This window comes from Myotis nattereri (genome assembly GCF_964212035.1).
Source record: "Myotis nattereri genome assembly, chromosome: X".
In the NCBI taxonomy this organism is placed as follows: Eukaryota; Metazoa; Chordata; class Mammalia; order Chiroptera; family Vespertilionidae; genus Myotis; species Myotis nattereri.
In genome coordinates this window covers 108,986,801-109,012,524 of record NC_138078.1, presented here as the reverse complement: position 1 = coordinate 109,012,524, position 25,724 = coordinate 108,986,801, and the positions used below count along the sequence as shown (strand labels likewise).

Sequence of the window (25,724 nt, the reverse complement as noted above, 5' to 3'; positions counted from 1 at the left end):
GATGTGGTTAAAAACTGCTCGGAAGCACAATTTCCTGGGCTCAAATTCTGGCTCCACCATTTACGGGGTTTAGGCAAGTCAGATCCTCTCTACGTCTCAGGTTTCTCATCTATGAAATAGGGATGATGATAGTACTAGCTACTGAATCAACAACTCGTATGGATTAAATGAAGTCATGCACATTGGTACCTGGTTATTACTAGAGTGGCCCAAAGCCACTCAAGTCACAGAATTGGATTTCTACTACTGCCAGGAACACGCTGCTCGAACTGTGGGATGCGGCTGGCAGACTGCCTCAAATGTAATTTCATGCATACCAATTGTCATGTAACTGTGCTAGATGGTTTTCGTGCATTATCTCAGTCTTCATAAAAACCTTTAAAGCAGGCACTATGATGTACATAGTTTTTAAAATATATTTTATTGACTTAAGAGAGGAAGGGAGAGAGAAACATCAATGATGAGAGTCATTGATTGGCTGCCTCCTGCACATCTCCTACTGGGGCTAGAGCTTGCAACCTGGGCATGTGCCCTGACCTGGAATCCAACTGTGACTTCCTGGTTCATAGGTCGACACTCAACCACTGAGCCATGCTGGCTGGGCAATAATACATATTTTAAAGATTAATAAATTGAGGTTTATGCAGCAAGTAAATGGGCAAAAAAGACTGTGGCCAGAGTTTCCAGACTATACAGTCCATGCTATACTGCCTCTCAACCTCGGGGCCCCTGCAGCCAATGTATCATGCAATGAGGCTGGATGAGAACAGTAATACTGATTACTGTTGTAGCTAACATCCACTGAGTACCTTTAGTTCCCCATTCCCTGTACTCTCAGCATTTCCCCACACTGACGATGCCAGTTAGGAGTATTATGATCTGAAATGATTTGACAATTGATAAGAAGAGCAAGCTGCTTTTACTCGTTTATCTGTGATCACTATTACTGCTGCCCCTACTAGCAGCCACATGGTACTGAGCAAACACAGTGGGCCTGGTCCAGTGCTGAGTGCTCTCCAAGATAGCATGCCTTGCCTGACCCTCTCAGCAGCCCTGGGACGCAGGTACTAATGTTACCTCCAGTTGATGAGGATGCTGAGGCACAAAGATGCTCACTTTTTAACTGACCAGGGATTCCAGTACAGGGGGATACTCTCTGGAGCTGTTCTGCCTTTGGTCCAATTAGCTTCTAGCCTTGCCATTCCCAAAACACAGAAGGATAGCCAGAGAGAGTCCAGGAAGCCCACATAGGCTAGGAGTCTGCCCTTTAGGACAAGGCCTCTGGTCCAGCCCTCCTTTCCCACTAAGGAGGTACAGACTGCGCGCCCCCCCCCCCCCGCCCTGCCCCCAGCATAGGGTAACTGTTACTCATTTCAATGATCTCTCCCTCAAAAGAATAAGGCAGGTCCCCCAATCCCCATCACTTACACAGCCCCCTAAGGCATGGCAAGACATGCAGTAGTGGGGGGGTAGCTCTGTACTCTTTCACCAATCCAACAACTGCTACCCTCCAGCAGGGAGCCTAGAGCCACAGGTAGGCAACCCCCAAGAGTCAGCAGCTCCCCCACAACCCCAACTCAACCTTGGGGGACATGGAGCATTGAGCTCTACCAGGGTATCTGGGAAAAAACTGCCAGGAGGCTGAGAGTAAAGTGACTGCTCACAGTAGCTGTTTGGTGTCAGGGAAGCAAAACTACTGGATGGAGCCAACTTCCTCCATTTCCTATGATCACCCCGTGGCTCCTCAGGAAGCCACTGGGGAGAAAGATTCTAAGGAGCAGGTGGGGAGAGCCTAGAATGGTCCCAAAACACCCAACATCCACCAAACCCTGGAAGCCGCCTGTCCCCATAGATAATGCTGCTACTTGAATAGCCTTGCTGGAAGGGAATAGTCTACCATCAGCCCTTCCTGGGAGTGCTGGAGAACTGGACTGCTTTCTTCTCTCTAGGGTGACATGAAAGCAGTACAGTATAGGGATAAAACTATGGGCTTCTTAGGGAGCCTGCTAGACCTAGGTTCATGTCCTATTTCCTCATCTTATTAGCTCTGTGACCTTGGGCAAGCCACTTGACTATTCCGTGCTCAGTTTCCTCATCTACAAAATGGGGATAGTAACAGTACCTACCTACTTTACTGGGGTGTTGTGAGAATTAAATGGCTTTATACAGATAAATACCTAGAGAAATAGATCAGCAATAGTAAGTGCTTGAATTGTTGTTATTGCTGGAAAGTGGTTGAGCTGAGATCGGCTAACACTAAGTCTCTCTTACATAGTACTGTTTCCTCGTCCTAAATGGGAAGAAGTTAAGAAAAAGACTTCTTCCAAATAAAAGGTTCAACTCTGAAGTAAATGACCATTTCCTGGTGTCTTCAGCTGATCTGAGAGAGGGTTCAAAATGATAAAGCCCTTTGAGGCCACTGCCCATTATTCTCACCAGCCCAGCTCTCATCTATTCCTTTGAGGTCTCTCTCAAGCCCCCCATCTTCTGTGGACTCTTCTAAGTGAACTCCTGAAGACTGACCCCTCCTCACATTCTAAACTCTTCTACTACCATTATTCTGTATATCTCAGCACATAATTGCGTCCTGCCTAACATTGCTGATTGAGGTCTTTCAAACAGGCCTACATTCAAATCCTGCTGGTAACACTACTGACTCTGTAATGGTGGACAGCTTACTTAACCTCCCTGAATTGCAGTTCCCTCATCTGCAAAACAGCAATAATTATACTATTTCAGGAGAATATGATGATTCCATGAGACACCAGTGGAAAATTCTGGCACACAGGAGATATTCAAAACATGCTGGTTGTATTCCTGACTTAGATTACAAGTGGGATGACACCTGGAAGCACAATTTAAACTTCTTGCATTGAACATACAACTAAGTACATTGAAGTAATACAGTAAATACATCGTTGGCTTAAAAGGACTTATTTGATATCATGTGGGAAATTTTAAACATACAATTCAATAGCAAGTTCTCAAATATGTATCCCACTGAACCTGCTCAATCTCTCTTTTAGAAGCATAGGCCGTTTTGTGGAATGTACACATATGAGACAACTATAGTCTGAGTAACAAACAAAGGGGCCATGAGGGAACTAGGGGTAATGGACAATGCAGGGAAAAGCTACCAAAGATCTGTAGCCTAAAGAGGGTAGTGACATCACATGTAAAGTCTTCCCCTGCCATTTAGCAGTCTGTACCAATGAGCATAATCGTTGACCCTCAAAACTCCAAAACTGGAAATTTATTCTAAGGAGATAATTCAAAAAATGAGCTAACATGTACACACAAGGATGTTCAATGCAGTGCTATTTATTATATCCAAAAATTATAAATATTCTAATTAGTTAAATCAATGGAATATCATATTAGCCTTTAAGAATGTGACTATCTAAAAATGTTGATAATGATAACCATGTTAAATGAATACAGTAGGTATAAAACAGCATGAATATGATACACATGTATAGTCTTATACAAACTGTATGTGTTTACACATACATACAACAGAGCTATCTAGAAAAATGTTTGCCAAAATGTTAATAATTACCATCTATGGCTGGTGATTTTTACTTTCTTCTTTATACTTTTTGTATTGTTTGAATTTTCTATATGATAATATGTATATCTTTATAATCAGAAAATAAGATCAGTTTTATTTTGGGAAAAATAAATCTCCTTACAATGACAGCTGCTTTGTTCTTCCTACTCTAATTATTTGCCTCACTCTATAGTTTCCTTTCAGTTGCAAAAGTCTAGAAGGCAATCAGTTCTGCTCTGCCTAACCTCTTATAGCTGCCACTCTGGTCAGAGGTCAAAATGCCAGGGAATCGTTAGGCTCTTTCTAAAGGAGATGCTTTGCACCACATAGGACAGAAGAGAGTAGCATTACAGTTGTGACACAGCAGTTCCCTCCCATTGCTTTTCAACCAGAACTCCTTGTATAAAGAGCCTTTATGCTCCATTAAAACTATCTACTCATAATGGAAATAGGAATTAGAGATGGGAGGTCAATGTAAGGTCACTGTTTCTTCAAAGAAACAAGCCTCGCAGGCACCTATTGCCTTGCTCAGAAGTATGCACATGGGTATTCATGTGTGCATGCATGCATGCATGTCTGTGTGTGTGTGTGTGTGTGTCTATGTGATCTGCAGTCCATGTCACAAAACACTTTTGAGACTCACATCATGATCCCAATTAAAATGTTACTTCGCAAGTGTATTACCAGCATATTTATTTTTCTGGTTTCTGGGTTTTTTCTCTCCAATTACAGTCACTAGAAAAACACCAATACACAGACCTTACAAGAGATGAAAGCCCGTAATAACATTGGCCTAAAACAATGAAATAACCCGAGGGTGTATCTGTTTCTTATTCTAAAAGATCATGGTTTACCTGCTTTACATAGCGTAGCTGAGACTCAGCAATTCCATGAATGAAAGACTCTGGTGAAGAGCTTTTTGCATTTCCATCACTGGTTAGTTGAGTTGAGGTGCCCCACAGCATTTCACGAACAGAAGGGGGATTCAAGTCTATATGGAAGTCAGCTGAAATCTTACAATTGTTCTTCACATCAAATAAGGCAAGATTGATAAAAAAGGGTTCAACCTGGGAATGAAGACAATTCCATTTTTAAACTAAAATGGCTTTTTTAGGTGGAGTGTGTGAAGGGACACAAATTACAAAATATTTTTTTTATTCAAGTTTCTGTGATTACACTTTTTTTCTGAGTTCAGCATTTAGTTAAAATTGCATTAAAGCTCATTTGCACATAAGAAAGAACATTCTAACAGGCCTACAAATTTTAACTTTTGTCAGGTATAAATAATTTCACAAGTTATAATTTTTTTAATTGATGAGTAGAAATTGGAAGCCAAATTTAAAGCACACCAATTGTCTAACAAATAAAATTTAATTTTCTATAGGTTTATTGAAGTTGCCCCAAAATAATGCCAATATTATAGAATCGAAATAAATCTTCCCTTTTGTTATGTTACAGCTTACTGGATTTACATTTAATAAAAGCTAATAACAGTCAACATCACATTACTTGACAAAAGCTTTGTTGCCCCATCAGCAGTTTTGGAAAACATGATTCCTCTCTACAGATGGCATTTGAGAGCTGGTCACAAAGAGAAATTTCATGCCAGATGGCATAAAGATTAACCCTTTACACACAGAAAGTCTGCTAGTGAGTTTCAGCTACATTGTAAGAGAGAATAAATCATTGTGGATATTTTTCAAAGACAAAACTAGAACCAAAAAAAAAAAAAATCAAGATGAACATAAAATTCAGACTCTCTGGCAATTTTACATTTATAGTTTCAAGAATTTCTGAGCAAATCAAATGATCCTTAATAGCTAATAATTAGAATTTTCTGTGCAGAACAAAATTAATTCACTCTGAGAACAGTGAATGAAGCTGACTGCATAGCATCTGGACCCCTGCATGGCTTTCACGTTCATTACTCATGGCTATGAGCCAATTTCACAGAAGTCATATTTTCTAGTAGAATTCACAAATTTGAAGGTTTACCAGGTTCTGGGGATATGTCTCTCTTGAATGTCAGGAGCCTATTCTATCTGCCTTTTGAATAGGTAAAACTTTCACAAATCTTTCAAGATGAAGACATATTCACATTTTGGCAAAAGAAAGACATATATAAAATTCTTCCATGTCAAATGTATCAAAACATGTAGCAATAGAATTTTCACCCAGTAAATTAGTTCTCAGTTATAAAAAAATTAAGATGTTTTCTTAATGCACTGGTTTAGGGGAAGTAGAAGGAAAAGTCATACATACATTTGTGGGTGGTCCTTTTACATTGTCTCCAACTTGACCCAAGATATTAAAAGTTAAATCATGGCAATTTACCAGGAAACGTTTATTACACTTTTCTTCAAATGGCTTTATATCAGGTTCAATTCCTGAAAAGTCCAATCTCTACAAAACAGATAATATGAATTATTTCCAAAAGAAAATCGGATTCATATTAATATAGATGTATGAGTAAAAACTGCAGTATCCAACAGTTCTCTGTCCATTCTTCATTTGAAACCTTTTTATTTTTTCATTCAACAGCCTCTGTAGAGCTCTTTGACTAAGGTTTAAACACCATTAAAGGAATTTTGGAGGGAGATGAGACTATAGACTCTGATCTAAGGCAAAGAAAAAGTCACAAGTGTACCCTAACCTAAAAAGCCCTATATATTATGACTGCCTACCTTCCCCCCACTCCTCTGACCTGATACCCTACCACTCTTGCCTTTCCCCCTACCCTCTCTTTTCCAGTCACACTGGCATCCTTAGTTGTTTCTCTAGCACAAGTATACTCCTACCTCAGGACCTTTGCACTTGCTGTTCTGTCAGGACCCCTCTTTCCCCAGACGGACACATGGCTTATTCCCTTTATTTCATTCAACTGACATTTCCAGAGTTTCCCTTAACTCTCTATAAAAACTGCACATACTCTGAGAGTCTACTCTCCCTTTCCTTGATTTAGTTTTCCAACAATGTTTTTTAAATATTTACTCAGGTGTTCATTGTTTCTCTTCACCACAAAATATATGTTTGAGAATGGTAGGAGTTTGGGTTCTTTTATGAGCTGTACAGGAAGCAAAACTGACATGAATGGACATGGGAGGAATCAAGAATTACACAATGGTCTCTACCTTGGAAGATTTAATAGATTGTGATGTAATGCACTTACCTGTGAAATAAAGATGGGGGGAGAATGAGTATAGATGAGTTCAGTTTGGGATGTGTTGAGTTTGAGGTGATGTAAGTGGTTGGAAAAACAGGAGAGGTCTGGGTTGGAGATCTGGATTTGGGAGTCAGTGGCAACCAGGTTGAAGAGGAACCCTGGTGACCACCTCTCTTTAAATCAGGGGTGGTGAACATCCCTCAGGGCCATGTAAGGCCCATGAAACCATTTGGTCTGGACTGCCAAAGCATTAGAGGTGATTTAATTAAATATTTGATCAAGCATAGCAGGTTAATTTTTAAATCAATAATTTTGTATGACCCTACAATGATGTTATAAATATCCAAATGGTCCTTGGCAGGAAAAGGGTTCCCCACCCCTGGTTTAAATGATGAACAGAGAGAGAGGCATCTGCTCAGGAAACTGATAAACACTGAGCTTAGCTTCTAACAGAGCTGGGGGGGTGTACCCTGGCTGCCACAGAGATATACATATATTTAATTTCTGATATTACAAATTTTTTTACGTTTCAAACAAAGATATTGAGAGTCAAGGAATTTCTCTGAGCAGGGGAGGAATCTGTCCCTCCCCAAACATACTCATAGAATCCTCCTTCCCAGCTCACAGAGCTCAGGCAATCTAAGTCCGTCTGTTCATTGTGAATGTCTAACCAGACTTACATTCTGTTCACAAGTGGGAGGAAAAGTATAGATTGTGGGACAACTTACTATACTTTCAATTAAGACGAGAGACATGGTAGGCGGGAAATGATTGGGTGAATCTAGGCAGAAAATGCTGCCAATATGGAAAACTCAAGCCAAGAAACACAAGAATTTTTCTCAATTGCTTAAGTACTTCAAGCCAAAACAGGTATTGTGCCTGAAGAATCTTGGATAAATGTAGCCATTCTGACCCAGCTTGCATCAGTGATAAAATCCTCCTTAAAAGAGCCTAAAATATAATATGCATACCTGAAAGCACAATCTCTGTGCACCCCACCCTCAAGTCTATTTATCTACAAAAGGAATACAAATGCGTGGGCCTAGACAGCTCCCCCTTGAACACTTATCTATCTGTGGAGCCAGAGGAGGCAAGTCATTGCCATGGAGATCAATTCTAATTTCCACCAATTTATCTGCTCTCCTTTCTATCTCAGACAGTGGAATGTGAGGAGAAACTGGACTAAATTACTAAACCCCAGCCCCCAAATCCTTTCCTTTCTCAGGTCTGTGAGTGCAAATAGTGGGACATATGGCCTTCCCCAGTCATTCAAAGTTGGAGCCATTCACTTCAGTAGGTCAGCGTTGCTTTATTCTATAAATCCATGATAGAAAGCATATCTGTAAACACTGAAACTGTGGCCAAAAGAGAAGGCTGATGTTATAGGATGGCACTTCGCCTAGTAAAGGTACTCAACACAGACAACATGGATTTCTCTGTAATGAGCCTGCCTTCCATAATCAACACTAAATGCAATCTTTTGTCCTTAAAGTTTCATCACAACTGTGTATTTTCCTCTCACTTGTAGCTCACTGATAAGCAATTCAAACATAAAATCAGTTTAGTTCCATGACCACAAAAACACTACACCACATTCCTTTTTTACAGATGCTGAATTGAGTTTCAACCACAGTCAATTGGTTTCTTTGTATACAATGAAAGGGGCTGACATATCCAATTAAAGCCCAATCATGGTGCTTGCAGAGGGGGGAGGGGGATCAAAGCCTCAGATATGTTTGGAACAAGAAAATTTATGAATGAATATCTTAGAACTAAAAATCCTGAGGTCTGATATACTTTTAAAAAATCATATAACTTACACAATGTAATAATGATGGGGGTGGGAGAGATGAAACATTTAAAACAAATTTTCCCCGAATAATAAAAATACCACAAAGAAAATAAAATTACTTGGAAAAAAATTCCGCATTATTTACAGACTATATACTTTTCCCATTTCAAACTAAAAAAATATTGTAATTAGGAAACTGTATGAAGCAAAAAGAAAACACCAAATCAGTCTTCACAAAATTATTTTATATTTTCACTAAATAAAACTGCAATGCTTACATACTGCATATATTTCTATTTTCAGAACACCCCAAAGATTTGAATAATAAATCATATGTGGAAAAATTAAAAAGAAAAAAATTAGTCTCCCCTCAAATAATTTCATTTTCTCATAAAATGTGTTTTCATTAGGAAAAATACGTATAATACATAAATGCTGTAGAAATTTTGTATTTAAACAAATCAGCAATTTAATTAGAAAATATCATGAAATTAGCCCAGACAGCGTGGCTCAGTGATTGAGTGTCAACCTATGAACCAGGAGGTCATGGTTCGAATACCAGTTAGGGCACAAGCCCTGGTAGCTGGCTCAATCCCCAGTGTGGGGCGTGCAGGAGGCAGAGAATCACTGATTCTCTCTCATCATTGATGTTTCTATCTCTCCCCCCATCTTCCTTCCTCTCTGAATTTAATAAAGATATACTTAAAAAAGAAAATATCATGAAATTAAATATTAACTGCATATCTCTTAGTTCAAAAAGTACCTAACTCCCATGGAAAAGGTGAAAATCCACATGCACATAAACTTGCACTTCCTTGCACCACTATCCATTTAGAGTAAGCCAGATGTAAAAATTACCCCAGTTTTCCAGGCCTACGTCAAAACTGGAAAATAAATCACCTGTCTCATATGACCTGGTGTTCTTCATGCTGCACATACTCACTATTACTAGACCACAATTGTATCTAATAGGTTACAAGAGCACTAATACCATCTTTAAGAATTCTTTAACTTATCCATTTTGAGGCATAAGATGAATTGAAAAGAAAATAGAGAACTGGAAAAGAAAACCACGTATATTCAGTCCCAAACTATTTGCGTATGTGACAGTCCTCTTGAGTGAAGTTAGTTGTTAAGCTACCTGTTCAAAGATAACAAGACAAATATAAAGCAATCAACATTACGCAGGGGTGCAAAAATCAGTGATTTCAACATTTTAAATACGTTTTTTTTTCCAAATAAGCAACAATTGTAGGATTATTTAAAGAAATATATTAATACCTGAACTTCTGAATCAAAAGAAAAGAGGTTCTGTCTTCCATCTCCTCTACTGAGTTTGTTTAGCTGCTCAGTTTCTCTTCCATACTAAAAAATTTAAAACATATATTTACATATATGTACACATACCAAACATTCCTTTAATTCCTTCAAAACAGTATTAAATACCATTTAAATATATAGCTTCCGTGAAACTAGCAATCTGGCACAGCTTCAAAAATATACCATTCTCCATTTCCATGTACTTAGGATGGATAAAGAATACTTGCGTGGAGGAGAGTCGCTGTAACTATGACCCACAGTAAGCTATAGATCAGGTTTTTAGACTCTATGTTCCTCTCATAACATCAAGCACAATATTCAGCCCTAGGAAGTTTGGCTCAGTGGATAGAGTGTCAGCCTGCATATTGAAAGGTCCTGGGTTCAATTCCGGTCAAGAACACATGCCTGGGTTGTGGGTTCAATCCGCAGTAGGGGGTGTGCAGGAAGCAGCCGATCAATGATTCTCTCTCATCATTGATGTCTCTCTCTCTCTCTCTCTCTCTCTCTCTCTCTCTCTCTCTCTCTCTCCCTCCCTCTCCATTCCTCTCTGAAATCAAAAAATATATTTTAAAAAATATTATTCAACCCATAGTACTACAAAAAGGAATCCAAGAGACTTTGAATGCAGAAGAGAAGTAAATAAGACAGAAAACACTTTACATATCCATGGTGTTAGCCATAGACTAATATATACCACTAGAGGCCCGGTGCACGAATTCGTGCACAGGTGGGGTCCCTCGGCCTGGTCAGTGATCAAGGCCTATCAGGGGGCCAGCCGGCTGGGGTGAGGAACCCCAGGAGGTTGGCCGGCCAGCCTCCCCATCAGGGCCCAGGGGAAGGGACTGCAGGAGTTTGGCTGGCTGGCGGGGTGAGGGAAGGGTCACATGAGGTTGGCCGGCCAGCTGGGGAGAAGGACTATGGGAGGTTGGCTGGCTGGCCAGCCAGGGGGAGGGGCCACAAGAGGTTGGCCGGCCGGGGGGAGGGACCGTGGGATGTTGGCTGTGGGAGCAAACTGACCACCAGGGGGCAGCTCCTGTGTTGAGTGCCTGCCCCCTGGTGGTCAGTGTGCATCATAGCGACTGGTCGACTGGTCATTCCAGTAATTCAGTCATAAGGGCTGCTTAGGCTTTTATATATATAGATTCTGATTCTGTCACCTTAGGAGAAACATAATGGGCTGTACAGTTTGAAATTACAAAGAGTCAGAGGGGATACATTAAAATCTATAAAATCATAGAAAGCCTAGATCAGGGGATCATGAGTATGTTCCTAATTTTTGGAAAATAGCTTTGAAGCTTAAGAGAAGGATAATTGTAAAATATAAAAAAGTTACTTATAAAATTATGTAACTTATTCCAGGAAGCGGACTAAAGTGAAAATAAATAGGTTTGACAAGGATTTAAATAAATAAATGGGTTATTAAACCTTTTAATCTATTGTAGTATAGACTCTACAGAGTAAAATATCTCACCCTACTAAAATAGGTGTGATAATCACCTCTATGCTTTGAAAATTAGCTCATTTCAAACTCCAAGAAGCAGAGTAATTAACACAAATGATATATGCTCACCAAAATTTTTATCTGATGAAATTATTTATATACATATGTATTTACATATAGAAACTAACATATATAAAATTATGAAATTAACATACATAAATCATTAGATTGAATATCATGTTCAATCTGCATCAACAGCCACTTGAAAAAAGCCACTACACTCACGGATTCAACCAACCACAGATCAAAAATATTTTAAATGTTACACTTTTGCTGAGGCATAGTATGTAATGAGTCCTAAGATGGTTGTAACAGCTATTTACATAGTATTTACATTATAATAGGTATTATAATAATCTATAGATAACTTAAATTACACAAGAGGATTTGTAAAAACTATATGCAAGTATTATGCCATGTTATATAAAGGACTTGAGCATCTTCAAATTTTGGTATCCCCCAGGATCCTATAACCAGTTCTCTGAGGATACTGAGGGATGGCTGTAATTGAACAGAATATGAAGTAGCAAATAAAATTAATAAAGTCATAACAATCTTAAAGAACTTCTTGGCATCTAGAAAAAAAATAAGATTTTCCAAACTGTTAGTTGGCACTTCATAAGTCCAACTTTAGGAGTATAACTTTCCTTTTAAAATCTCTACCTGTTGTACTAATTTACTGTGGTTTTTAACTTAGAAATGGTATTGCCAAATGGAATCCAGCATTAAAATTTTAACAGCTAACCCTGCATTGCCTCAGCTGAAGGCAAGTTGCCATAAGAAAGATGTACCTTCATCAGTTCCGGATGCATGCTCCTTTCCAAACTGGCCATGATGCTCTCGGCTTTGCCTTGGCTGCTAGTTTCATCATCTGTAAATTCATTAAAAGCAGATGTTCCAAATCATACAAACCATTACTAATCACCTAAGAGGAATATCCTAACTATCTCTTCTCCCACCCCATCCTCACCTACTAGATTTATTGCAAAGAATTTTGATTATGAAAGCATAGGGGAAACTTTAATGGGCTTTTGAAAACCTGCCATGAATTCCCTATCCATTTTAGTCTGGTTATATTTCATGTGTCTGAGTCTATACACTATCAACTCTGAAAAACAAATATATCAACCTTCAGAGTCACTTTTAATGAAGAAGCAGGTCAACCTTTAAGATTAAGAGTTCTATATTCATCCCACACAACAGACATTTCCATAGATTAAAGACAAGGGCTTTACCTCAATAACGAATCATTTAAAAATTCTGACCTTGTGCTGCTTCTACTGTCTCCTTTTTCTCTTGCACCAAACTGTCGGTATTGATCTGGATAATCTTTCTCAAAGTTATCAACCATTCTTCCATCTCCTGTTCAGTTTCAGCAGCCAGATAATGGCTGTACTTATCTAACATCTTGAGTTCAAAAGCATGACGGCGCATTTTAGGGCACTAGAAGAAAAAAAAACACCGCATTGATAAGTTAGTTTAGTTGCTCTTTTCCTATTAGATTTCATTAGTTTATTTCTACCTCAGAACAGCACATAGATATACCAATACTTTTATGAAAGAATTGCTTCTTTCAACTAGACAATAAATGAATGACCACATCGAACATCTTTTTTTTTTTTGTTCCCTCAGTACTGAGCTCAGTGTTATATGCACAAAGTGGGTATAAAATACTACTTGTTGAGTGAGTATTATCGTTTAAGGCCTTTTGACATCCATCACATTTAGATAATTACACTGCCACATGAAAGTAACCAAATATTTTATAATTTCCCCCTGCTCAAAGTTTTCCTTGCATATTTATAGATTTTCCTGGCTCTTAAAAACAATCGGCCCTTAAATGTGACCTGAAATAAATCTGGCACTTGCTTTATATCATAACATAAAATGCAATATCAATACCTAATTCATTTTACCACATATAATATGCACAAAAGAAAACTTTACTTGATTCACATTAAATTGTGGCTCTCTAGATTTATTGCAAAGGACAATATGGAAATGGCCAATGCTGAATACTAGCACACAAGGCAAATAAAATCTACCTCCTTTCCTCAAACATGATGACACATTCATTTATATTACCACCTTCTCTGTCACGACCAAAGAAATGACACACTCCCTCTCCCAAATAACACAGTGTTAGTTTTAAGAAAGGTTCATGAATCAATAATTTTCCACTGCATAGTCATTACTCAAGAAGGAACCAAGAAATTTCCTCTTTCTCATCTTCAAAGTATAGTAAAGGGTGACATCAAACTGCTGTAGCAAGTCACAAAGATTTATATATTTGAAAATATTTGGAAGGGGAGATCATAAATAGATGAGGAAAACAGAGCCTAGGAACAAATGGTCAATCCAGACTAAAGCTAATAAAGAATTTTTGTAATTTGTGTGTGTCCTCTTTTTTCAGTAATATATAGATAGATATAGTGTCCCCCAAAAAGTATACACACTGAATAGTTATGAAGGCAGTTTATTAAAATACATTTCATTTTCAAAATTGAGCTATCAGCTATTAAAGTGTGTATATATATTTTTTGGGACACACTATATATATCACCTTCTAGTCACATAGATTTTCATATTCTTACAAGTTGTTTTTCATTTGATCCTTATAATAATCTCATTTGATCAGAAAATAGACACTTTAGTTTTGAAAATTAAGATTCAGGTCGGTTAGGGGCATTGAACTCACATCTCATGCCTCCTAATCAGCCCTGTGCTACTTCTGGTCGACCATGCTACCTTGGCTCTGTAGTAATGGCTCCTATCTTGGTGAACTGACTTCTTATTTAGATCATCTCTGTGTCCTGTTTCCCACCCAGTCTTTGTTCATGCCCCCTCAATAATTCAAATCAGTAAACATTTGTTAAGCCACTGCTGCTGTGTGCAAAACACCGCTAATTATTATAGAGGACACAGACATGATGAATATGACATGGTCCCTTAAAGTCTAAAAATGAATGTGCAGAATTACCCACAAGTTAGAGTATGATTCACAGATTAGAGTATAATAGAGAAAAAAAAGCCAAGTGGTCATACAGGGGAGGTGGTGCTTAATTCCACTTGGTGGGCATGAGGGTAAGGAAGGAAACAGAAAACATTTCATGGCAGAAGTGCTATTTGAGCTGAGTCTTAAAGATAAGGTTCAAACAGGAACTGAAGGGGAAAGTATATGTCAAGCAGAGAAATAAATGTAAGAAAGGCATATACATGTGAAGCTATGATTAGAGCACAGAATGTATAAGGGAATGCCAGGGGATGAAGTTAGAAAGCAGGGTGAGGGCCAATCACTACGGTAATGATTCTGCCTGCAATGGTAAGACCTTTAGATCTCACTATGCAAGACAATACATCAAGAGCCACAAGGTTTTGGGTAGAAAGTAAACGACCCCATCTATGTCTTAGGAAGATAAATTGGAGCAGGACAACAATTCAGAAGGCAGGAAGGTAAGATTCTAGGTAAGAGAAGAGAAAATGGAAAACCAGAGGAAGCACAGTGAGAATGGGAAAATGGTAAGAGATTGAATAGGTCCTTGAAAGCCAGACTTGAAAGGATTGGGTAAACACCTGAATACTAGCACAGAGCAAGAGTGGGCCAATTGCAGAGGATTCTGAGTTGTCTTAGCAGATGAGATGCCATTAACCAACAGAGAAAAATGACGAGATTCTTTTTTTTTGGAATTGACATTTTTTTAAAATTTCTTTATTGATTAAGTTATTACATATGTGTCCTTATCCCCAAGCCAAGTTGATCAGCCCAGCTGGCATGGCTCAATGATTGAGCTTCCATTATGAAGGTCACAGTTTGATTCCAGGTCAGGGTATATGCCCAGGTTGTGGGCTCCATCTCCAGTGTGGGATGTGCAGGAGCAGGCCATCAGTGATTCTCTCTCATTGATGTTTATATCTCTCTCTCCCTCTTCCTTCCTCTCTGAAATCAAGTAAAATCTATATTTTTTCATTATTTTTTAAAATATATTTTATTGATTTTTTACAGAGAGGAAGGGAGAGGGATAGAGAGTTAGAAACATCAATGAGAGAGAAACATCGATCAGCTGCCTCCTGCACACCCCCTAACTGGGGATGTACCCACAACCAAGGTACATGCCCTTGACCGGAATCGAACCTGGGACCCTTCAGTCCGCAGGCAGACGCTCTATCCACTGAGCCAAACCATTTAGGGCAGAATCTATATATTTTTTAAAAGAGTTGATCAATAACCATTTTCGAGAAGGGGAAGAAAGATTACCTCTACAGCCCTACCTGAACAACGTCAATGCAGGCGTCCAAGTAGATGGAAGTTTTAGGTTCTTTTGAATTTTTTTCATCTTTACAGGAATTGAGAATATATGAACCATCAGGAAGTTGAGTTAAGTAAAAATACCGTCTCTTGAATACCTATGGAGGAAGAAACAGCAATGATACATTTGTCACATATACATTGCATTTGAATAGTTTCTTTGAACTAAAAACTTTGAAAAACTTGCCACAGGCATTATATGTGGACAACCTTCAGACAACTCTGAAAAGTGTTAGGAATTACAATTATCTTCATTTTTTTAAGATGGAGAATTTGAAGTCAAGTGATTTACTCAGTTAATCAAATATCTAGAGAAGAGGTTTTAACACTTTAAAGTTTATAAAGTAATTTTGTATCTGAATTACTGTCTATTTCATTATAGCATCCATTTCCCATTTAATTGCAAACCATGACTGGATTCTTATCATTTCCATCATATCATCACAAATCCAAGTATAAATATAAAATATATACACAAACACACCCCTCTATCATTTATTTATCTCTCATCTGCACATCTTCCTGCACTCACCTATGCTGTTTCAGTATCCCTACTTGTGAAAGTAAAGCTTATAATGCACTCACTGAGTCATTAGTTCCTTACCATTGTTGTGCGCTCTGAATGCTGAGATTTTAATCAAAAGGCCCAGTGGGATTGTGCCATTCGTTTGCAATTAGGGATTCACAACAGTGAAGAAGTAGTCTGTTACTACAACTCATAGCAAAAGCCACAGGAATTGGGGAAAAGGAAAAGTCTGATACATTCATGCTACCTCTCTACTCTCCCCTAAAAAGAGTCTTGGACCCGATGAAGGAAGTGAGAAAAGGGGATTCTGAGCTCTCTGATGAATCTATGCTTCTTTCAATAAGCCACAAACTCTAAGCTGTGTCAAGCATTTCTTATAGTAAAATTCCCCAGGATTATGGATCTAAAATAATGTCAGAAAATGGGAAGAGAGACTAGGAAATAGATTTTTGGTGATTATTGGGAAAATGCATTGCAATGCATCTTATGTTACTCACAGGAGTTCGTTTTTAGATTTAAGGTTGCCATTTGCAATCACTCATCTAATTATCCAGTTATGATCTCTGACTATTTTAAGAACTATAATTATGAAAAGAGTTTTATTTGGCAACATCGTTCTTGAAAACTACTTCACTTCTGGCAAAGTAGCTGAAATATCCACAATTTATTTCTCCATAGCATGAGTAAACAAAAAAATAGAAACATGTTAAGGGACATTTCTTTTTAGGAAAAGCAGTAAATAGATGTAATGAGCTTGCAGTTATTTTGGACTTGTTTAAACATCATTAATTTTGCAATGAATGACAAAAATATAACAGTGGGAGGAACACCCTAACAGGTTAGACTGGTAAATGCTACAGCTTCTATTTCAGGGAGTGGCCATGTGGGCTATGTCTTATCAACAAAAAGGAGTCCAAGAAGAAAAATATTGCTTTGTTTTTCAATGCCAATCAAGTAAATGTTGCTGCATTAGTTTACAAGGGTAGAAAGTGTGTGTGTGTGTGTGTGTGTGTGTGTGTGTGTGTGTGTGTAGCATATACATATATTTTCATATTTGATTCACCCACAGTTAAGTTTACTGGAGCTACAGTTAAATAAATCTAGATTCATACACAAGTATACACATGCTAAATACATACAGAAATATATAGAGAAATATATGTATGTTTGCTTATTTTCACAACAATGGTACATTCACATCTGTTATTAAAATGATGGAACCAGAAGACCTAAAATTACACACTGAGCTTATTTAAAATGAAAAAACACCACTTTCTAAAGTTATTATAATAACTATTTGAGAAAATTTTTGAAAAAAGATACATTTTCCAGGCAGAAATTAACATGAAAAAATTAACACCAGATTAGAATGTGAACAATGATCAAATCTAGAACTCAGTGATACAATCTGTAGAATCCACTTGCAGAGTCCATAGCCAGCAACAAAGAGGGACAGAGGAAGGGAAAATACAGAGCAAACAGTTGTGGCACAGAGTCAAATTATAGTCTATAAAAATTTTTTCATGCACAGCTGCCTCACCAAGCAAAGACATTTTGTGGCAGCCGCCACTTCCAATATTAGCCAAGCACATCATTACAAAAGAGATGGAAAGGGATCTGAAATTACAGTAAATCACTTCCTGTAACATTGTAATTATGTCTAAATGTGACACTGAGGTAGGTAGCTCATGAATCTGGGGAGAGGGCAGATGCCTGCAAGTCATTTGATCTTGATTTGCAACCAGCACTCCTGCTTGTCAGCAGTGAAGCTGTCCTCGAGACTCTGCTTTTCTCAGTTTCCTCACTTATAAAATGATGTAATCAGACTACATAATCTGTACGATCATTTTTTTCATGATCTACAAATAATTTTATTGAAACTCAATGAATAACACAGCAGCCTTCCTAGGCTAGGGGTAACCCTCCCCCAAATGATTTTCTACAGGAAACTGGGGGTGGGATAGAAGAGGGTGGATAAATGGTCTAAAAGGAGATTTGGCTTGGGATGGTGAACACACAATACAATATACAGATGACATGTTATAGAATTGTATGCATAAAACCTGTATAATTTTATTAACCAATGTCACCTCAACAAATTCAATAAAATAAAAATAAGTAAATAGCACAGTTTGTAGAGAAAGGAAGTTTTGAAAAGTCATTTCTGTCAAAATCAGACTCTGCCTCAACAGATCTGTAAAATCTCTCCTCTTTCTAATATTCTATGAGATGTTACATTTCAACATCTGGGAAGCTTTTAGGGTGACTTTCAAAGAAAAAAAGGAGAGGCCTAAATCTCTCATGTGGAACCAAAAGGAAAATCAGAAAAATGACTTCCCTGACATTTTTTAAATTTCCAAGATGTTGCTATTTCGGGTACAGGTCTACACTGGTTTTTTTTTTTTCCATTTCAAAAAGAAGACAGCTGTTAAAATAATGACTATACAGTGGTAATTATTCTATATCATACCTTTCATCTGAAGGCCTCAAGTCCTTTGTAACCAATAACTAATTATTTTAATGTCACTAAGGAATAAGAATCATTATCCACATTTTATCTAATAGCAAACTGAGAGACCGAGAACTCACTCAAATTCACAAAGGCAAGTCAGTTTTGGAACTAGAATCATAATCATGTGACAGAGACAAAGAGAATTTTGCCCACACCCATCTAATGGCTTCCCATCGAGGTTCAAATAAGACTCAAAATACTCACCATAGCCTAGGCTGATGTACATGATCTGGCCTCAAATGATCTCTTGGACTTTATTCCTAATTCTGCCGCTCCAACTACACTGGTTTACCCGCTGTTCCTCAAACACCCCAAGCAAGCTCCTTTGAGCTTTTGCATTTTCTGTTCCCTTAGCCTGGAATTCTCTCCCCCCCCCCCCCCCCCCGTATCCACATTCTTCACTCTCTTTATTTCTTTCAGGTCTTTGCTTGAATCTTTCCTCCTCTGAGAGGTCTCATTGTAGCACTGTATTTTATTTTTTTCATAGAAAGATCACTATCAGCATATATATTATTCATCTATCTGTTTATTTATTAATTGTCTCTGTTAGACTGATAAGGTCCATGTCTCATCCACTGCTATATTCTCAGGACCTATACCAGTGCCTGGATTCAATAAAATGTTGCAAAATGAATGATGAATGAATAATTCATTCTTCAGTGCAAATTCTCCAATGGTTTCATACAATAGAATGGTTTCTTAATGCCCATATTCTTCCTTCTCACCTTTATTATTTTTCCTAAATGGTGAAGTCAGCTGAAAACTTCCCACCTTAATCAGTGAGAAGCATAAATTCTGACCAAAGGCCCATTCAGACCACCCAGAAAAATAAATAAAACAGAGAGGAAGCCGGAGGAGATCATTCTGAAGGCCCTCAGCTGTGTAGATGAGAACCTTTTGAACATGACCCTTTCTGGAGCAAGAACAAAGGCCTTTTAACACTCATCTGAATCAAAGATGGAAGGCAAGAAATTTTGAATACCTAGTATCCTCTAATTTAGGAGGCCCTTTTATCATCTATATACTAAAGAGCCAGGGTACTAACGACCAATTACCACCTAAGGCTTGACCAGACCTGAAGTCATTGCTGGGTTGCCACGGTGACCCAGCACTGACTGGGGCCACTGTGGGCACCTTGACCCAGCACTGACTGCCAAGGGGGCTATGGATCAGGCCCGGAGAGAGGGCTGCAGAAAGAGAGGTAGGGTCTGATCCGTAGCCTCTGTAGCAGCTGTTGATCAGAACTTGCCTCTTTTTCTCTCCCAGCCTGGCCAACAGCCGCACCTCCATTTCTCTCCAGGCCTCCACCCGGGCTGCTGATCAGCCCTGCCTTTCTGATCAGGCCCCATTGATAGGCCCAGAGACGCTGACTGGCATAGAAACTGACCAATCAGAACCAAATTGGCTGGCAGAGGAGGGCAGTTGGGAGCAAGATCAGGCCAGCAGGGGAGGGCAGTTAGGGGTGATCAGGCAGGCAGAGGCAGTTAGGGGTGATCAGGCCAGTAGGGGAGAGCAGTTAGGGGTGAGATCAGGCTGGCAGGGGAGGGCCATTGGGGGCGAGATGAGGCCGGCAAGGGAGGGCAATTGGGGGCAACCAGGCTGGCAGAGGAGGGCAGTTGGGAGCAAGATCAGGCCAACGGGGGAGAGCAGTTAGGGGCGAGATCAGGCCAGCAGGGGAGGGCAGTTGGGGGCTCGATCAGGCTGGCAGGGGAGGGCAGTTGGGGGCTCGATCAGGCCGGCAGGGGAGGGCAGTTAGGGGCAATCAGGCAGGCAGAGGCAGTTAGGGGCAATCAGGCAGGCAGAGAAGTTAGGGGTGATCAGGCAGGCAGGCAGAGGGGTTAGGGGCAATCAGGCAGGCAGGTAGGTGAGTGGTTAGGAGCCAGCGGTCCCAGATTGTGAGAGGGGTGTCCAACTGCCGGTTTAGGCCCAATCCCTAAACCAGCAGTCAGACATCCCCCGAAGGGTCCCTGATTGGAGTGGGTGCAGGCTGGGCTGAGGGAACCCTGCCCCCTCTGTGCACAAATTTCATGCACTAGGCCTCTAGTTTTACATAACAAATCTTGAGTGTTTACCTATGTGTGTTACCTAAAGGGTAATTATTTTCTGCTAAATTACATGAACCAGGACCCCTGAGAAAGGATGCTCTAAAGGCTTTAGAGCAAAATAGGTAGGCAAAGTAGGTGGGACAGGAGCAAAGCAGAAATGGGGCCAGGGAAACTGACTTGACTAATGTTTCAGACAGAACAAAAAAGAGGCAGTGAGGAATGGGACAAAGCAGGACAGCAAGAGACATACTGGATCTCAGAGCTGTTCTACAGAAAGGTAAAAGGCACACTGGGGAAGAATACCCCACAACTCACCAGAAAACTGAGTTATGCTTAATTGCAACAAAATGCCAAGAACGTCATCCTGCTGCAAAACCCCTACCAGTAAGGTGGCAATCTAATGTATTACTCATCTCTCTGCACCATCTCATTTTACAGTCCTACCAAGTTTTAATATATCACATAGGCCTACCCACTGGGAAACAGGTTAAAAACCAACGAGCTTTTCATAAGTAATTCCACCATAACTGGGCACTGGAAATTTTTTAACTATTTAGTTTGAGGCAAAGTCTAGTAGGAGGGATCTACAATCTATCCTTCTCATTACAGATGAACTGTTTTATCAGCTTGTGTTCAGCATCTCATGGCCCTGCTCAAATTTTCAGTGACCCTCAATTACCCACATGGCAAGGCTCACATGCCTGATCCAGCATTCAAGGCACTCCCACTATTCTACTAATAATATAAAATGATAACAATTGCTGACATCTATGGAGTGCTTACTCCATTACATTTGCTGGCTAAGTGCTTTCTTCATAATGTATCATTTAATGCTCATAACCACCCTGTGTGGTAATTATTATTATCATCTCCATGTTATAGAGGAGAAACTGAGGCACAAGGAAATATCAAAGGACCAGACCAACTTTATCTCCCATTACTACTCAACTTCTCCTAACACAACTGCCCTGTACATATTGCCTGCCATACTCACCTCATTTCTCATTCCCTTTCTTTGAGGTCCCACCTCCTTCATGAAACCTTCTCTGACCCCAGGTCACAGTGATCTGGACTCATGTAACAACTGGTCTCTGTACCACCTTTAGACAATTCATTATTTTTATTGTGTCTCATCACCCCAAATAGGTTGTAAGCTCTACATGTTACTTCTTTTCAGCCTCCGCAATGCTAACATGTTTTACTAGCGTTCAACATATATTTGATGATGAATTCATTGATTTCTAATAGTATCAGGTATATAAGAAACCCCTAATAAATGATTTTTGACAGTCACCAATGAATAAGGGGAAATAAAACATAAAAAACAAATTCATATTACCTATAAAATGAGTGCAATCCATTTGTTAGCTGTGAGAGACAGTGTAGTAGACTTGGAAATACAACTCACTAACATATCAAAGATGAAAGATTTTCTTTTTGTTCCAACAAACACAGTAACCTCAGCCTCCCAGCAATTATTTTAATATTGTATGTGCTTTTAAAGGCAAAATCCTCTTTTGATTTGTTGTTCTCCCACTGTAGAAGGGGGAAAAACCCTCCCATAACAATCAAAGAGTTAGTGGGGACTTTTAGACTTCAGATATATAACAAATTACTCTCTTTTGTACAAAAAAAGGGCACCAAAAGTGAGTCATATATCAAGCAGTTGAACTTGCAACCCCGATAACATACCAAAACACTTCAACGTTTAATTGCTGAGCATGGGGAGGAGGAAGCTAGAGGAATGTGATCAAACTGAGCCAAGAAGATGCATAAAGGTGGGTGTCCCAAGGGTTAGCCAAGAATCTGCAGCAGATTTTTTTAATGAAAAACCACCCTTGAGAGCAGATTCTTCCTTATTTCATATATCATTATATCCCTTAGGAAAAACAGTTCTAAATACCACGGGAAGGTCATGTCCAATATCATAGCTATCTAGTTCACATTAAATTCCTTCACTAATACAAAAAGAAGTTAACAAAAGCAGATGTGTCCACCAACTACTTGAGAAAGAGGGAATGAAAATGAATAGGTTTCTGTGGGAATTGGAATCTCTGTCAAAGGGATCATTTCTTTTCTATGATCTTAAACTTCTCTCCAAAACTTTTCCAGGAATTGAAGAGTTGCAATGGGTGTGTTTTCATTAACAAGAAAGTACAAATTGAGGATATGAATAACCTATGACAGGATTTGTCTTGTTTTAACATGAACACCAAGAATAAAGCAAATTACAAGCTCTGAGTAAAGTGGTCACTGGCCCCAGGCAACCAAGAGAGCTTCTGTAAGAGCTGTGTGAGGCCAACGTCCTCCTAGTGAGCGGAAGTACTCAGGCACTGAGACTGTGACTTGTGGAGTGATCCACGTCATTAGCCTCTCTCCAGTAGTCTGAGTTCCTCCGGGCTGCTTTCTCAGTCAATAATGGGGATGCTCAAAAAGCACTTCTGGGGAAAAATGACAATTGCAGAAAATGGTGAAGACTATATCTTAACAACAGATCAGATCTGAGGGGAAGGCGTACACTGGGGAAAATGCAAACTTTTATTCCATAAAAAGGGGATGTATAATCTTCACCAGCCCCTTTTTCCCTAGAGCCCATCACCATCAACCTGAATGTTCTTGAAAGCTCTGTGGCAGCTAGCTAGGGAGGTTTAGCTTTCTAAAGCAACCCATATATGAACTACTTTAGCTACATTATTCAATCACATTACAAGTCATGTGGCTGCTTTCTTAAAGGACCTTATAGTAGGCACCTTCTGATTTCCTTTTATCTACTGGATTTTGCTGAATCTCTTCTCTTTTTTCTTCTTTCTTTTCTTTCCACCTTCTCTCATAACTTTATTTTCCCCTTCATTGTCAATGCATTCCCTTATTTCTGAGAGTCAAAATGTCCAGGGCCCAACCAGCATGGCTCAGTGGTTGAGCGTCAACCTATGAACCATGTAGTCATTGTTTGATTCCTGGTCAGGGCACATGCCCAGGTTGCTGATTGCTGGCTCAATCCCCAGTGTGGGGCATGCAGGAAGCAGCCGATCAGTGATTCTCTCATCATTGATGCTTCTATCTCTCTCTCCCTCTCCCTTCCTTTCTGAAATCAATAAAATACATAAAAACAATAAAAATAGAATGTCCAGGAAAAGAACTTGGACTTGTTGATAAAGGCACTTTAAAGTGGTTGCAAATCATTTCAAACCTTCCAAAGGATTAATTCTACATAATTTTTCAAATCCAGAAATTTGTACATGAACAAAAACCCTTACATGCACAGTTCACACTAAAAGGCACCAAGTTGCCCTGCTTTAATACATGTCAGCCCCAGAGTGATCTACAGGCTAATGTCAAGCCACAGCGCATCAAAAAGGCACAGATGAAATAGGAGAGAATATGCGTGGCTCCTGCAGGCTGTTATTTGCCAATGAGTCATGATGAATACCCAGATCCTTCTGCTGTAGCTTCCTGGTCCGTCTGCTGTGAGTTTACAGAGCTATCAAAGCTTGAATTTTCCAATAGAAAAGGTTCTCTGCTCTCAACTTGGTGAGCTCTAGCCCTGTGGTGCTCGTTGCTAAAGCTACCAAAGCTTCTCACCAGTGTGGGCTGAAGGTCTCAGCAGGCAGGGGCCTCCAGATGCATCCAGGGTAAAACTGCCACCAACACCAGGAAAATGACTAGATAATAGCACGCCGGAATCATCTTCCCGTCTGCTTGTGAGACTCATTAATTTTCTTCACTTTAAAGCCATCGGAGTAGAAACAAATACCAGTATATAGAAATTTCCTTTCAGAGTGTCTCATAGATTCTGTCAGCCCTTTATCTCAGTTCTTCTGCCTCTGCTCTTCCCAGCTCTCCTAGAGCTGTGTCAGCCAGTCACCCCACCTTTAGGTTTAGCCTCTCTCCTAGGCCTGAGCCAATCCAGGCCTGAAGCAGGAGGAAGGTGTATGACCCCCACCTTGGAACAGAACACCTCAGGGTACAAGCCCGAGTCCCCTGGTGCACCTTGGTTGATAGGCCTGGACTTCCACTACTCCAAATTCCAGCCTGGCAACTACAAAATGGCTGCCCATGCCCAATCCGCTCCCAGCCCGCTCCATACACTCACGTGCCCTCTACTTATATACAGAGAGGGTACAGTAAACATTGCAAGTTTCAACTAATTTCAACGATGGTGAAATAAATAACAGTTAAAACACAATTACTCTAGGAAAAAAATATCTTGGCAAAATCCCTCAGATGCCTTAACTGAATTGGGCTGAACCTTCCTCTCATGTCCATTCTAGCAGTGATTAATCCTGCAATACAACACTACTGCTATGGCTCAGGAGGTGAAACCAGGAGAATACAGGATATATATTCACCTCCCAGAAATCCAAAATGGGGACTCATAATCCATAATGGAAAATAGCTGGGATAAGTGAAATCCATACCCAGAGACAATTCCCAAATCTCATTATAGGCTTTACTGTTTCAAAATAGTCCCTATTCTATTTTTTTTCTTTTTAAAGCTGTGTAACACATATGACCAAGTTGGTTTATTCTTCTTTTCCTTCCTTTGCCTACTGGTTGGTAGAGGTTTTCAAAAGAAATGTGTTTTTATGTTCTGTGAATTATACCTCACAGAAAAAAAAAAAACAAGTGTCCAAAATATGAACAGCTGGAGATAAAAAGGGGGAAAGCAAAGAGCCTGTGCTCAGCAGCAGCAGAATAACAATTAGCTGGAGACAAACCGCAGCTGTCCCCTTTAGCCAGGCCACGTGGTCATCAGGTTTCCTCAGACCCTGCACCCTTACATGAATTTCTGCTTCCTGGCTGGCCCCTGTAAGTGGTGGACTTTGCAACCTTGGAGATAGATAATACACAAGCTAAACAATCGACCTCTGACTGACTGAATTCATCTTCTATTGCTGTTGTAACAAATCACAAACTTAGTGGTTTCAAACAGCACAAATGTATTACCTCACAGTTCTATAGGCTAGAAGTCCGACATGGGTCTCGCTGGGCTCAAATCAAAGTTGTAG

The 25,724-nt window shown here is 39.5% G+C and overlaps 1 protein-coding gene across 1 annotated transcript in view; it reads right to left on the bottom strand.

Moving 5' to 3' along the window:
- DOCK11 (dedicator of cytokinesis 11) overlaps positions 1-25,724 on the bottom strand; it is a 192,502-nt gene that overhangs the window by 111,959 nt on the left and 54,819 nt on the right. Inside the window, exons 7-12 of the mRNA XM_081081274.1 lie at positions 15,596-15,730; positions 12,592-12,769; positions 12,118-12,197; positions 9,787-9,870; positions 5,813-5,953; positions 4,405-4,617 (exon numbers count right to left, since the gene is read on the bottom strand). Coding sequence (XP_080937400.1) covers positions 4,405-4,617; positions 5,813-5,953; positions 9,787-9,870; positions 12,118-12,197; positions 12,592-12,769; positions 15,596-15,730 — 831 coding nt within the window. The remainder of the gene's footprint in view (positions 1-4,404; positions 4,618-5,812; positions 5,954-9,786; positions 9,871-12,117; positions 12,198-12,591; positions 12,770-15,595; positions 15,731-25,724) is intronic.